Below are 13,838 nucleotides of genomic sequence, written 5' to 3' on the forward strand. Positions count from 1 at the left end.
TTAGACCATTTTTTGGGAGGACAAGTCAGGGAAAGTCCACTTTCAAGTATGCCGACATACTGGATCATCTTATATGCAAGGACATTTAGTTTTCTTAAAACAGCAAGAAAAACAAAAGCAAGAAACGTTTATCTGTACTGCCACCATTTTCAGTTTTGCAGATGTCCTCAGTTTTTTCTTAAAATGCTGACTTTTGGAGCTAATAAATACATTTAATCAATTAACAGAAATAAAAGTAATTGTAGACATTTGTACTATGCCAGAGACGTAAAATTTATTAGGAAGATCATGAAGAAACTCCTTAATTTCCAGAAAGATACCACCCAAGACTGGAAACAGTATTCCCAAAGCACCCAAAGAAAGATACACTTTAATATGAAGGAATGGAACAACTTTGGAAAGCTGATAGGCATCTACCTGCTCAAATTGCCCTTGGTTACTGATATCTGCTACATGGCCATTGAAAGTCTCTTCGTTTCTTTTGGGGGGGCTGTCAATGATAGCACCATCCTTGCCCCAACTTCAAAAGCAGAATCAATTAGTTGCAGATGTTGAGACAGATGAACACCAAAGCTTCTGGGTTGACTCTTTTAGTGTCAGACACTGAGCAAAGCAGCCGTGGGTCAGCAGTATCTTGGGATGCAGGGCTCACAGGTGGGCTGGGTGAAGGTTGTGAGGTTGAGGGTCTCCAGGCCTGGGGTGGGCTGGGAGGAGTTGAGCAGGAAGCAGGTGGGCACGCAGGGCTGAGGAACGTGGCAGGGTGGGGGGCAGTTGTCACAGCAGGTTGGCTCCAGTAACCAAACAGTGTGTGGGCAGGTGCTGGGCAGGCAGACTCCACACCGGCAGAGTTTATCAGAGGAGCAGATGGTGGTGGCAGGGCCGGTGGGGACGCTGCAGCGGCAGGGAGCGCAGCAAGCCATGGCGCTGGGAATCTGTGTTTTTTACTGGTTTGGTTGTAAAGACAGATGAGCCTTCTGAGGTGCGAATGTCTCTCCTTGCTCTGGGGCTCTTATATATCCTCCCCACTGGGTGTGGGTCCAACCAGAAGGCTTCTTTCCTGGTTCTTGTTTATGTTAGTGTATCCATTATCCTTTGATTTAGATGCTTATAAAGAGTCTCTATTCTTCTAATTAACATTTATTTGAGTTCCTTGCTAAATCTGTACTGATTACTCTTGCTATTTGTCACTGGAACACAAGCTTTATGAGTTATCACCAAAAGCGTCTGCTGTTGTAATTCCAACACCAATCCTGCTGGGGAATATTGCATGACAACACAGCTGTAGTATGTAGATCTTTTCTCTAGTGCTGGTCAGTTTTTATTCTCTTTCTCTTTATCTATCATCAATTGGTCTGATGAAGTATTTTTGTTTTAAAGAGTTGAACTTAATTTTAGTAACTCTTTTAGCTTTGGGACTTTTAAAAAATTTAATTTCTTTTTTATTGAGATATAATTGATATATAGTATATTAGTTTAGCATTACACTTTTGAAGATCAAACTTACATTAATATGGAGAAATATGCTATTGAGAAATACAGGCAGAGTTTTAAAAAAAGTATTCCCTTTTTGACTATAAAATATTACATATTCATTGAAAAATTTGGACAATATAGAAAAGTATAAAGAAAACAACTTATCCATAAACATCATCAGGAGAAATTCTCTATTGGTATTTACATACATCCCTCTAATCATTTTTCTATACATTTATCATTTTATTACATTACTGGAATCATATTGTACTTACTGTTTTATAACTTGCCTTTTTGTTTGAAATGTATATACTTTCAATATCTTGTATTCTTAAGTACATTTGATAATGCTATTTTTAATGTTTCCTAGCATTCATCATATAATTATACTTCTAAGTTACTTAAAAATTTCATACTGTTAATCATTTAAGTTTTTTTCAAGCTTTCTCTATCATAATTGTGGCAAAAGAGAACAGCTGGGTTTTCTTTATGCACACTTCTGATTATTTCAGAAACAGAAATAATTATTGGGAAGAATTATTGAAGCAAGTTTTAATTAACAATATTTTAATCCTTTGATCTTCATTGCTATACTGCCCTCTGGAATAGTTCTGTTTACCTATTTCTTTCTAATTATGTATTCCCACCAACTATGTTTGAGAATGCCTGTTTCCCTATACTTTTGATGGTTATTTTATTTTAAAAATGTTTGCCAATTTAGTGGGTGAAAAATGAAATTTCATTATTGTTGTATTTGTATTTTTTATAACTAGGTAAGTTAAATCATTCTTTCCTATGTGCATTGGACATTTATCTTTCTATTGAGAACTGACTTGCTTTGTTTCCTTCAGGGCTAAGTGTGGGAAAGCTGAATTTTCAGCTTATGTCTACCTACTAAGTAAAAGAATAATTTAAGACCACAATACTAAAATTCAAATGAAATTGCTACCAATGGAAAGTGAGGTTATGGGCCGAAGCTAGATTAATCTGTCCACATTTGATTTCATTCACTTTTTTTCTTTCAATGTAGTGCATTTTCTCCCCAAATCAAATGTAGCTGTGATAGGAAAGACCTTGATTCTAATTCTAGTCCACCATTTAGGCTTCGGGCATAGTTCAGTATTCAAGAGGGAGCACATGTGGGCTCCTGTCCAGGATCATCTTGATGCCTCAAGCCATTTCTACTCAACTTTGACTCACTCATTCTTCAAGCCACGGTTCTTCTCATTTTCTTCCCCCCTCCTCTTTTAAGTATGCCTGTATATCAGTGCATGATGGTGGGCATGTCTGTGTGGTTTTATGGAGGGGGTGTAGAATCGAGAGGACCACATTAGGAGTCAGAAGAGCTCTTTACTGGTCCCAGTACTGCTCGTTAGTTACCTTCCTTGTTATGGCAAGTAATTCACTCTTTGGAGGCTTATCTTTTTCCTCTGCAAAATAAGGGTAATAATATGTACATTCTTCTACTCAGAAGATTATTGTGCGGCTCCTGTCAGATAAAATGGGTTAAAGTCCATAGACAACCATAGAGTGCTACACAACGATAAATTATCATCATCCTTATCCAAGTAAGTTGCAGGTCAAACTCAAAGTAAGGGAAAGGGGAAAGAAATATACTCCAAAGAAGAAGGAAATTAGCTGAAGGTAAGTAAAAGAGCCACCTAATAGGAAAGAGCAAATATTTATCTAAATGTTCTGACATGCAATTTTAGAAAACGGCTGGCACAGAAATTAATAAATTTGAAATTTTAAAAAAGTTCTCTATGGCTCTGCTTGGAAGAAAGGATTCATGATCTCTACTGGTGTCCCTAGGCTTCATTCAGATTTATCTTTGAGTGAATACTTGCCAAATTTTCACTTTTACTTTTACTTAGGGCTGATTAATATTGTCAGTACTTTAAAAATAATTTAGTAAATATTTATCGAGTGGTTACCACGTACCAGGCACTGGGATAAATGTTGGATATACAGCAGTGAACAAAATAGGCGTCATCCTTGCTCTCATGGAACTTTGAGGCTGGTAGAAGGTTTATCATTACATAATACATTATTATAAATTACTGTTATTATACAGCATGATAAGAAGGAAAAAGACTGAGTTATAAGAGCAAAAAAACAATAAGCAGAAGTAAATTATTTTGACATTTTAAGAAAAACATTACAAAGGGTCTTGCAGACTCTCAAAATTAGAATTTTATGGAAGATACATTCCCTTATTTAGAATGCAGTATTACTTTGACCCAACCATATAAAGTTAAAGGAATTGTTTCCATAATTATAAATAAGACTTAATTTAAGGGTACAGATTAGAAACAATTGTAAAATAAGTTTATGATAATAAACTCATCTCTTTTATTGAAACTCATCTGCAGTACTTTATTAAAATTTGTTTTCTCTGCAATGGTCTAAGAGACCGGGGAATCACTCTCTTTTGTTTATAAATTAGGATAGTGAGGTGAGTGATTCGCCTTAGATAGCCTGGTAACTGACTTGTTAAAAACAAAATTTAGGACCTATTGGGACTGAGCTACCTTTTATGTGATTTAAAATGGAAGTTTAAAGTATGTCACAGACTCAAAACGTATTTTATTTTTAGCAACAAAGGGTACGTTTTTCCTTTAAGCGAATACATGGAAAACATGGTGATTCTTGATTAGATGGTCAATTTTCAAAGTGCTGAAAATTTACATACACGCAAACACATCCAAGAACTTGCCAGTTTTAATTATATTTTTCTATAGTCAGTGGGGGTACTGACTCGTCATCTTTTAATGCTTAGCCTGGGTAGCTCGGAGGCTTTCCATAACCATCCCTTGCCCTGACACTGAATCAGCAAATCTGGGTTTTTAGTTACTCTTTCTATGTGCTTGCATGGCATGCTGCTCACATCTCAGTCTCAGCAGAAATCACACAGCATTATAATTATATTCATACAATATATATAGGGCACATATATTGTTATTATAATAACTTGTCTGTCTCCTTAACCAGATTTGAGAGAAACTTGAAGGCGCTTTAGGTAATAATATTTTTTTTTAATGTTTATATTCCTAGCATGGATATGGATCCTGGCACGGAGGAAGCACTCAAAAAATATTGGCCAAGCTAATGAGTAAATGGACTAAATCCGTTGTTGACAGTGTTCTAGGTTGTGTCCCATCTACCCCATGGCTTCTGGCTTCTAAGTCCTATTCATTCCAAGTTGAGCTACTACTAAGGCCTATGAGCCGCCCTGAGAAGCCCTCTGTGGAGATACTGACACACTGAGGACATTTAAAACAGGTTATTTAAAGGCATTGTGTCTTTATATTTATATTATGCATGTATATGTATTGTATATATGTATATACGTATTGCATAAATGTACATATTACACATATAATATATACACATCATCTCTCTAACGTTGGGAAAAGGATAATCTGCCCAAGATAAAATTAAGGATGTTGGTAAAATGAAGTAGTAGATTAAATCATGTTTAATCAGAGTTCTAGCTCTAGTTCTCAGCCTATCACCTAAAAATATTGGCATGCTATTGATTACTGGAGCAGAACTTCCGTGCTGAGCATGGGGGCCAGTAGAGACATATCCCCAGTGCCCTGCTACTGCAGTTGACCACTGTAAGTTCTCTCTAAGGGAAAATGAAGCTGAAATTGGTAGACTCACTAAATGATCCTGATCTTAGAATTGAATACGTGCCACTTTTTATCTATGAGCTAATATATCCTTTTCTTTTACAATTGGATGTGATGATTTTGTTAAAGAGTCTTACATTTTTTATTTCTCTTGCATATTTTAAGTTAATGTCATAACCGTGTTCATTAAACTTCTGGCTCTTCTAGTGTTGGAGGCTCTGTGATGTGGTGGAAAGAATTGAGCTTTAAAGTCAGACATACAAGGAGCTGAATTCTGGATTTATTAGTAACTAACTTTATGACTTTGAGAATGATGAATAACTCTTAAAGCTTCATTTTTCTCATTGATTAGTGCTGTTTTAAGGGTTACATGAGTTAACACATGTGATTTACCTAACAAAGTGTAGGTAAACAAATGTTGGCTCACCCCAAAATTGTATGTGTGTGAGGAAGAAGAGAGAGGAGAAGGTGAGCGTAAAAGATAACCAATTTAAAGTTAGCCAGAGAAATAAAGTTTATTGGAAAACTCATCAAGAAATTTTTTCCTCTATGAAAATACCCAATACAAGAAATGGGATCCAAGAAGCAACATGACCAAGAAAATATAGTCTAAGGTCTTAAAGATTTCAATGGTATTTTGATAATAGATGACATTCATCTGCCCACATGAACCAAATGGTTATTCAACCAAAATTTCTTGATTTTCTTTCCGTTAAAATGAAAGGTAGGTTGTCCGTATCTGGGCCATCTGGGCCTCAACATCTGATGAACTACTGAGGCAAGTGAATACTGAATAGATAGCTTCTGGGGTCTTCAGTGTCAGGCACTGTGCAAAGCAGCCATCGGTCAGCAGCATCTCGGGATGCAGGGCTCACAGGTGGGCTGGGTGAAGGTTGTGAGGTTGAGGGTCTCCAGGCCTGGGGTGGGCTGGGAGGAGTTGAGCAGGAAGCAGGTGGGCACGCAGGGCTGAGGAACGTGGCAGGGTGGGGGGCAGTTGTCACAGCAGGTTGGCTCCAGTAACCAAACAGTGTGTGGGCAGGTGCTGGGCAGGCAGACTCCACACCGGCAGAGTTTATCAGAAGAGCAGATGGTGGTGGCGGGGCCGGTGGGGACGCTGCAGCGGCAGGGAGCACAGCAAGCCATGGCGCTGGGAATCTGGTTTGCTTTTGCTTTCTTGGAAAGAAAGATGATGTTTCTGAGATGCAAATGTCTCCTCTTGCTTTGGGGCTCTTATATACTCTCCCCGCTGGGTGTTGGTCCAACCAGAAGGCTTCCTCTCATTTTTGTTTATGCCACCCTTTTTCACTAAGATTCTCTAATAAGTTTGGTATTTACTTGTTCATTAAGAGTTCCTGCTTTTATTGAAATAATCATGTTTTTGACTCATTGACTTGTCATTTTTGTCATAAGATCACCTTTTATCTTTAGAGGGTCCTGGAATGAACCTTATGTGAATTATGGATAACCAGTCCAAGTGATGATTCAGCTATAGTTTCAGAGGCTAAATTCTTATCCTTGTTTTCTTTCCCCTTAATTTAATATGCATAACGCGATTTTTAATTACTGATTTCAGAACACGCAACTTGAATGATTAATTGGACCATTGTCTACTCAATAAAGTCAACAACGACATGACTACTTATAGAAGAATGTTGCATATGACTATATGCATCTCAGGCATATTTTCCTTATTTATTGATGATATAATTCAGATTCTATTGAGCAAGCAAGGTGACAGCCAGAATGAAATAAGATGAAACCCCTTTTCATTATTTTTAATAAATCTATAGTGTGTTTCCAAAGGTTGTATTACTCTATGGGTTTGTTTGTCGAGAAACTTTGTTTTTCAAAGTGATGCCAATCTTGTAGTGAGTCACAGTGTAAATTCACTGGAAGGAAAGCTCCATCCAGTTGCTATCTTTTGTTAAATGTACCTTTAAAAGAAAATCACCTCAGTCTTCATTTATTTTCACAAGAATATATACTTAAGTTTAAAGTAAGATGAAACAGGAACTAAAAGGAGAAATCATAATATTCACAAAATAACAGTGGGTTCTGGAAGGGGATCCAATGTCATCTAGAATTATGGCATTCATAGAAATCATTTTTTTTTCACTGACTTACTTTCTACTTTGTGTGTTTGTTTGTTTTCCTATCTTGGGTCTTCAATTAGGTTATAAACTCCTTTGAGGAATGCCGTATACAATATTCTTCACCTCAATTGACCTTGTTGCCTTATTGGAGGTTGGCAGATGAGCAAGTTGGGCCGAATAATCTCCAATGTGTAATGTTCTATGATTCCAACAACTTCACACACTTTGTCGTGATCAGCACAAAACTACTCAGATAGTAGAATCTAAATTACATAATTTGTCGGATGGCAAATGGTTGAATAAACACAAAGTACAGATTCCTTGGTGGGCTGTTTCTGAGGAGACATTACTGAAAAACAATTTGGCCTTTTAAAGGAGAAGAAAGCACTGCTAAAACAAATCAGTGGAAAATATCAAATGTCACTGATGAGTAAGCCTCAAGCATTTTACAAGAAGAAGAACTTGTTAGTGCAGTTGATTTGATTTTTGCTTAAATATTGATATTTATCCTAACACACATCAAATAAAAATGAATGTTGGCATCTCCTAGGTACCTTACACCTCAGTGACCATGATCACATTGTTTCTTTTGTTGTCCCCGGTTCTCTACTTCTCAAACCCTGCTCGTCCCTCAAGCATCAGCCTAAATATATCCTTCATAAAGAAACTTTAGGTGGTTCTTCTGGATGTTTTCATTCTTTTCTCCGCTCTCACAGAGTGTGCTGCATATCTTTTCATTTAGACCTTATTTCATTCTGCTATATATTATAGTTTATCATTTGTATTTTTCTTCCCCACTCCAATGCAAACTCCTTGGATGTGGCAATCATGTCTTAATCTTTGTCTCTGTCAAGCACTTACGACAATACTTGGAGCATAGTAGGTATTTGATAAATAAATGTTTATTGAATTGGATTAAATTACAGATTACAATGAAAAAATGTATGTATTTATTTTCAGAATAGTCCCTTCTAATGATAATAACACTTTACATAAGCAGAGTGATTCATTTCATTTGTGAAATGCTTTACAGTTGTCAAAACAGTTTTACATTCAAAGCTTCACCCAAATGAGACAATGAAAAAATATGGCTCAGCTCAGTCTTTGGGGTCCATTCCAGGAGCATGCTGATCGCCGATTGCCAGTTTCTGAGCCTCTTTAAGGATGTATGTGAGTTACTTAAAGAGGCATGGAAAAAATTAAAATTAAAAGTAGGAGCTGACCTTGTAACTTAAAATGATTCTAAGCTTAGAGCTTAATCTATTTTATTATCCAGGCAATTTTCTTCCAGTTGTGAGGCCTCCTTTTGGCTATGAGATTTATGTTGATGTCATCAGAAAGTGTAATTCTGCTGGACACATTTACAGGTTTATGATTCAGGCACGTGTCTAGAGTCATTGGGTAATTAAAGCATGAAACATTGAGACAGTACGTGGTTTGGGGAGCAGTGGTGTTTATTTAGTTTTAAAATAAGGAGGTCCATGGTAGCATTTTTTCCACTTCTCATTTGAAATCATCGTTCAAAACATAGAAGGAACACTTCTGCAAAACTGGAGGCACAGGGTCAAAACATTGTCTTCCAGGATGTCTAATTACAGGCCATTTGCGGAGCAGCCCTTAATGACTATTGCAGTCCCTTAGAGCAATCTGGGCAAGCTCTTTGAAACAGCTTTGGCTAGCAGCAAGGTGTTTCACACTCACAGGGCTGGACGCAGGTTGTGACAGAGATTCCGCTCAGGTTTGGAGTAGGGTGGTAGCTGTTGAGCAGCCAACATGATGGCACGTAGGAGTCAGGCACGCAGCAGGCTGGGGGGCAGGTGTCGCAGCAAGTGGGCTGGAGGAGGCTGATCTCGTGAGGACAGGTTCTGGGCAGGCAGACTCCACATTGGCAGCATAGGTCAGAGGAGCAGATGGTGGCGGCAGGGCCAGTGGGGACGCTGCAGCATCCTTGGAGACAAGACTCACAGCAAGACATGGGGACAGTGATCAGGTAGATTTTTGTTGGAAAAGGAAGATTTCCTTCTACCAAGTTGTCCTCTGTGGGTCTTTTATATCCACCTGTCTCAGGGAACATGGCTTCCATCCACCAGAATGTTTCCTTGTTGTTGTTTGTATAATCCCGTACAAATAACTCACTTACTTCTTATTTATCGTCCACAGGATGAACTCTCCTTTAGTTTTGTTTGGTTGTGTTACTACATTGAAACTTGCTTCCTGTTGCAGTTTCAAAATAGTGTCAGTGTAGGTTCTCCACTTACTCGGTCACAGGTACATACATCAGTATCTACCTTGACTTTCCTCTTCTTTACCAACCAGAATTTGTTCTTACAAGTGATCACTGCTGAGTGTAAAGAATCAAGAGTGATTTCCCAAATTTGGGAAAAATAATAATCACCTACCATAGTCTTACTGCAAGAGTTAAGTAAAGATTAAATGAGAATTACTTACATTGTGTGTGGCATAATAGAGTTATCTAATAAATGGCAGTTCCTCTTCTGGGTATTATGAGAATTCCTACAGGAGGAAACACAATGGAAGAGGGCTGAAACCATCAAAGAAACCTTCATGGGGGCTTTGGATTAAGTTGACTTAGAAAAGAGGCAAGTGCGTTTGGGGCAAGGAAAACAATGATTTCTTCTGTGACACTGTTCTGCCCCTACTCTCAGCCCTGCCCCTGGTAGAACTCGCCACGCCCTCCTCGTGCCTCTATTTTACCTCATATCCACACAAATGCAGCACCTACTTTGCTGCATTTTTTGTACATGTGTTTGTTCTCTTTACTAGGATGTAATCTCCTTCAAAACAGGGACTATGCCTTATTTTTCTTGGTTACCCCAGTCCCTAGCATAGGCCTGGATCATGGGGTGGAGTCTAGAGGCTGGAACACACGGAATAAATATTTAAGGAAATAAGGTTAGAAAATAATGATAACCAGCACTTATGGAATGCTTCTGTATCAAGTTTAGTCAGGAAAACAAGCAAACAAACAAATCCTCATGCAAGGTATTTCAACAGAGAGAATTTTAGGGTAGGAAATTGGTTAAATAGGTGTTGGTAGAGAAGCTACCAGCTCTAGGGCTGGGAAGGAAGAGAAGAGGTTGGGGTTAACTGAACCTAGAACTTGGAAGAGTGGCCCTGCAGAGCTAGGCTCAGACCCCAGGTGCTGCCCAGCTGGTGTTCTTGCCTCAGAAACTCACAGGGGAGGCCCCAGGGGGCCCAGGCTTTGGACCTTCATGGGAAGGAGGAGGGAGTCACTCCCTTGCTGATGCTGGTGTTTCTAAGGAGGTGCAATGATGCTGTATTTTGGAGTGTGGAAATGTAACTGTGGGCCCTCCGGGACCAGTTCAACTGACCCCATCTTATCAACAGAGTAATTAAGAAATTGTCTTTCAGAAAATTTGCAAAGTCACATAGCCAGAGCATATGCAGAAGAAGAAATCTTGACTCAGAACCAAAGATTATCCTCCCCATGGAACCAAAGGACTGGGACATGACCAGAACTTAAAAGCTGGACTCTTATCAGAAGCAAGGGGTCCATCATTCAGGAAGATCCAGGGTTAAAATTGCTTCCTCACCTCATCATAAATGTTTAGAACCTCATCAAAAATGTTTAGAACATTACTGTAAATGCTTGAAGCCCACCAATCAAAACCTGTCCCGCCAGCATTTCCATGTGCCAGCCTGTTTTCCCTAACCTCTTAAATTTCACCCCAAATCCTAAACTGGGGAGACAGATCTGAGGGCACGTGCCCCCTGTCTCCCTGCAGATTGATTTCGCAGAATAAAGCTGATCTCTTTCCCCAAAAGCTGATTCCGTAATTAATTGGCTTGTTTATGTGCATCAGGTAGGAGAACCTCATTTTTGTGTGGTAAGAGAAAGACACTGAAGACTAGAACCTATTGCTACTGCCAGATAAAGGACTGTTATGGGGGCGACAAGACCCTTCTTTCTTCCTCAGGCCTTACAGTCTCCTTCCAGCGCCCTCTGTTGGTGGAATCTAGTAGAAAACCTGCCAAAGGAGAAACAGCACCTGAACCCAGCATTATAGAGTATAAAACGGTGGACTTAGAGGTTGACAGTCAGCACAACTTGTTCTAAAGGCAGGACATGTTTTAATTAATTTAATCTTCACTACTGTTTTAAGAGGTACATACTTCTTTTTTAAATTAGGTTTTTACTTTTGAATTATTTTAGATTTACAGAAAGGTTGTGAAGATGGTACAGCATTCCTGTACACCCCTCACTCAATTTCCCTTAACAATATCTTACAATACCATTGGGTATTTGTCAAAATGAAGAAGCCAACATTGGTACATCGCTATTAATCAATCTTCAGACTTTATTCAGATTATCACTAGTTTTTCCACTAATGTCCTTTTTCTGTACCAGGACCCAATCTGAGGTACCACATTACACCTAGTCGTCATGTTCCCTTAGTGTCCTCTGGTCTGTAATAGTTTCCTAGTTTTTCCTTGTTTTTCATGACCTGGGCAGATTTGTGGTGTACTGGTCAGGTATTTTGTAGGGTACATACTATTTTTAATCTTATTTAACAGTCGAGGAACCTGAGGCATAGAGAAGTTCAATGACATGACCAACGACACACAACTAGTAAGTGATAGGGCACAGCAGTCTAGTTGCAGAGACCACTTTCTTGACCATGGTACTGGGGGCATTGCTCTGACTAGAATGTAGGCTGCATGTTGCCCCAAGATTAGTAGCAAGTAAGATTTGGTGAAAACGACTACACCAGGTTATTGAGAGTCTTGAGAGGCACACTGAAGACTTTAGTCTTGATTCAGTAAAAACAAAAATCTTGAATCATCCTAGAGTTTTGAGCAATTAAATTTAATCAATATTGATAGAGAGACAGATGCCTGATCTGACGGAGGTAAAGTTTGAGTGGAGGGAGGGGCACGGAATACTTGATTCAAGGTTGACTAGGAGACTGTGGTTGTGACCAGGGGTGTGGTGACCAGGGGTGTGGTGACCAGGGTCAGGCTCTAGATGAGGCAAGAGTCAGTGAAGAAAGAAAGATGGTGGAAAGAAAAGATACCAGGAACAATTTGAAAGAAAAATGAAACAACTGGGTTTTCTATTCTATTATCAAGGATAAACAATTATTAACTTTAAGGGTAGTTTGTTTTCACTTTGAACTAGGTTCTTGAAACTCATTAGAAAATTGAAAATGTGTTTGAGTTGCCAAACATTCTGCATTTCAATGCAAGGTTGAAGACCCAGCCAACATTATTCCTGTGCTAATCTGTATTTCAAGTCTGACTTAAAAAAAAAAGATGACTTGTTTTCACCTCAGAAACATAAACAGTTTTTCCTAGACTCATTTTGTCTTAAATTATAATCACCACAGAGAGAACTGGGTTACTGTATGCAACTAAATATACAATTCAGAGGGACAGTAGAGAATGTATTGTCACATGGCACATACTTTCTCCTGGAGAAAGAGGACCAAGTGTAATCGCATCGCTGTCTGCAGGGGAGGCAGGTGCTGTGGTGTAGTGGAAAGAGAAGGGACTTCGGATTCAGGCAGTTTTAGGTTTAATCCCTCCTCTGTCACTTACTATTTGTGTAACTTTTGCAAGTAACTTTCTCAGCCTCAGTTTCCTCACCTGTAAAGTGGGAAGAATAATGGTAGCTACCTCTTAGTGTTTTTGTTAGAAATAAATGAGATAATGCACAGAAAGCACCTATTAGAGTGCCCAATAGATTCACCAAACGTTAGCTATTAGGTATGAAAGCAGTAGAAGTAATACGGTGGGGTGGGGTTGGTTAGTGGCCTGGAGTATTTGTTACTTAAAATGCTTCTAGGTAATCTAGAACTATACAGCGTCAAAACTGAAAGTGACTTTCGGGAGGATCTGGTCAACCAACCCATTTTACTGATCTAAGACCTGAGACCCAAAGAACTCAAGTGACCTGCTCAGGGTTGCAGAGGCAGCCCCAGGCAGAGCCAGGACTAGAACACACATCTCCTGGTTTCCATCTGGGGCTTTTTAACTAGCCGAAGGTCCTTGAATGCCTAAAGGCCCACAGAGGTAGTAATAAGACATTTAGAGTTATTTGTAGTATTAAAAGCAAAGTCTAAATATTTATCCCTTATAAGCACGTATGAAAACATCAAACTTCTTTGCTTTTGACTAAAAAAGAGGTAACTTGGCATGGTAACAATGGAGATCTTATATTAATCCTAAAATTCTCACTGGTATTTATAAATGTATTTGTGAGCAAAAACGAAGGCATGAATAAACTATGATTGTTAAAAAGCTATTTGGGAAGAACATATTTTTCAAGAAATAAAAGGATGCCTTTTGGTGAGAAAGCTGGGAACCACCATGTGATTGTGAGAGTCTCTCACATATCTGGAGCACTGCTGTGGACACACTGGGTCATTTAATCCTCAAAATAATCCTGAGACATAAGCAGGGAAGAGAGTATTATTTCCACTGTAATAATGAGGAAACCAAGGCTGGGAGGGAAGGGAATGGCCCAAAGTCTCAAAGCAAATCCAAGCAAATACACGTCTAGACCTCACTCTGGGTACTTTCTGCAAAAACATTACTGCACTTGGATTTTTCCAGGACAACTAAGGAGATGAATTAATTGTCATCATAATTTTGT

At 38.8% G+C, this 13,838-nt stretch overlaps 3 protein-coding genes across 3 annotated transcripts; all 3 read right to left on the bottom strand.

The window, feature by feature from the left end:
- Nucleotides 1–623: 623 nt before the first annotated feature.
- On the bottom strand, nucleotides 624–920 carry LOC131416727 (keratin-associated protein 3-3). The gene has a single exon (XM_058559387.1). It carries the CDS (start codon nucleotides 918–920, stop codon nucleotides 624–626), a length of 297 nt encoding a protein of 98 aa, XP_058415370.1.
- Nucleotides 921–5,954: 5,034 nt separating this feature from the next.
- LOC131416728 (keratin-associated protein 3-3) lies at nucleotides 5,955–6,251 on the bottom strand. Its single transcript, XM_058559388.1, has one exon. The coding sequence runs from the start codon at nucleotides 6,249–6,251 to the stop codon at nucleotides 5,955–5,957; it is 297 nt and encodes a 98-aa protein (XP_058415371.1).
- A 2,625-nt stretch (nucleotides 6,252–8,876) lies between these two features.
- Nucleotides 8,877–9,176, bottom strand: LOC131416729 (keratin-associated protein 3-1-like). The gene has a single exon (XM_058559389.1). It carries the CDS (start codon nucleotides 9,174–9,176, stop codon nucleotides 8,877–8,879), a length of 300 nt encoding a protein of 99 aa, XP_058415372.1.
- Between the last annotated feature and the right edge of the window lie 4,662 nt (nucleotides 9,177–13,838).

Source organism: Diceros bicornis, chromosome 18 (genome assembly GCF_020826845.1).
Source record: "Diceros bicornis minor isolate mBicDic1 chromosome 18, mDicBic1.mat.cur, whole genome shotgun sequence".
NCBI lineage: Eukaryota > Metazoa > Chordata > Mammalia > Perissodactyla > Rhinocerotidae > Diceros > Diceros bicornis.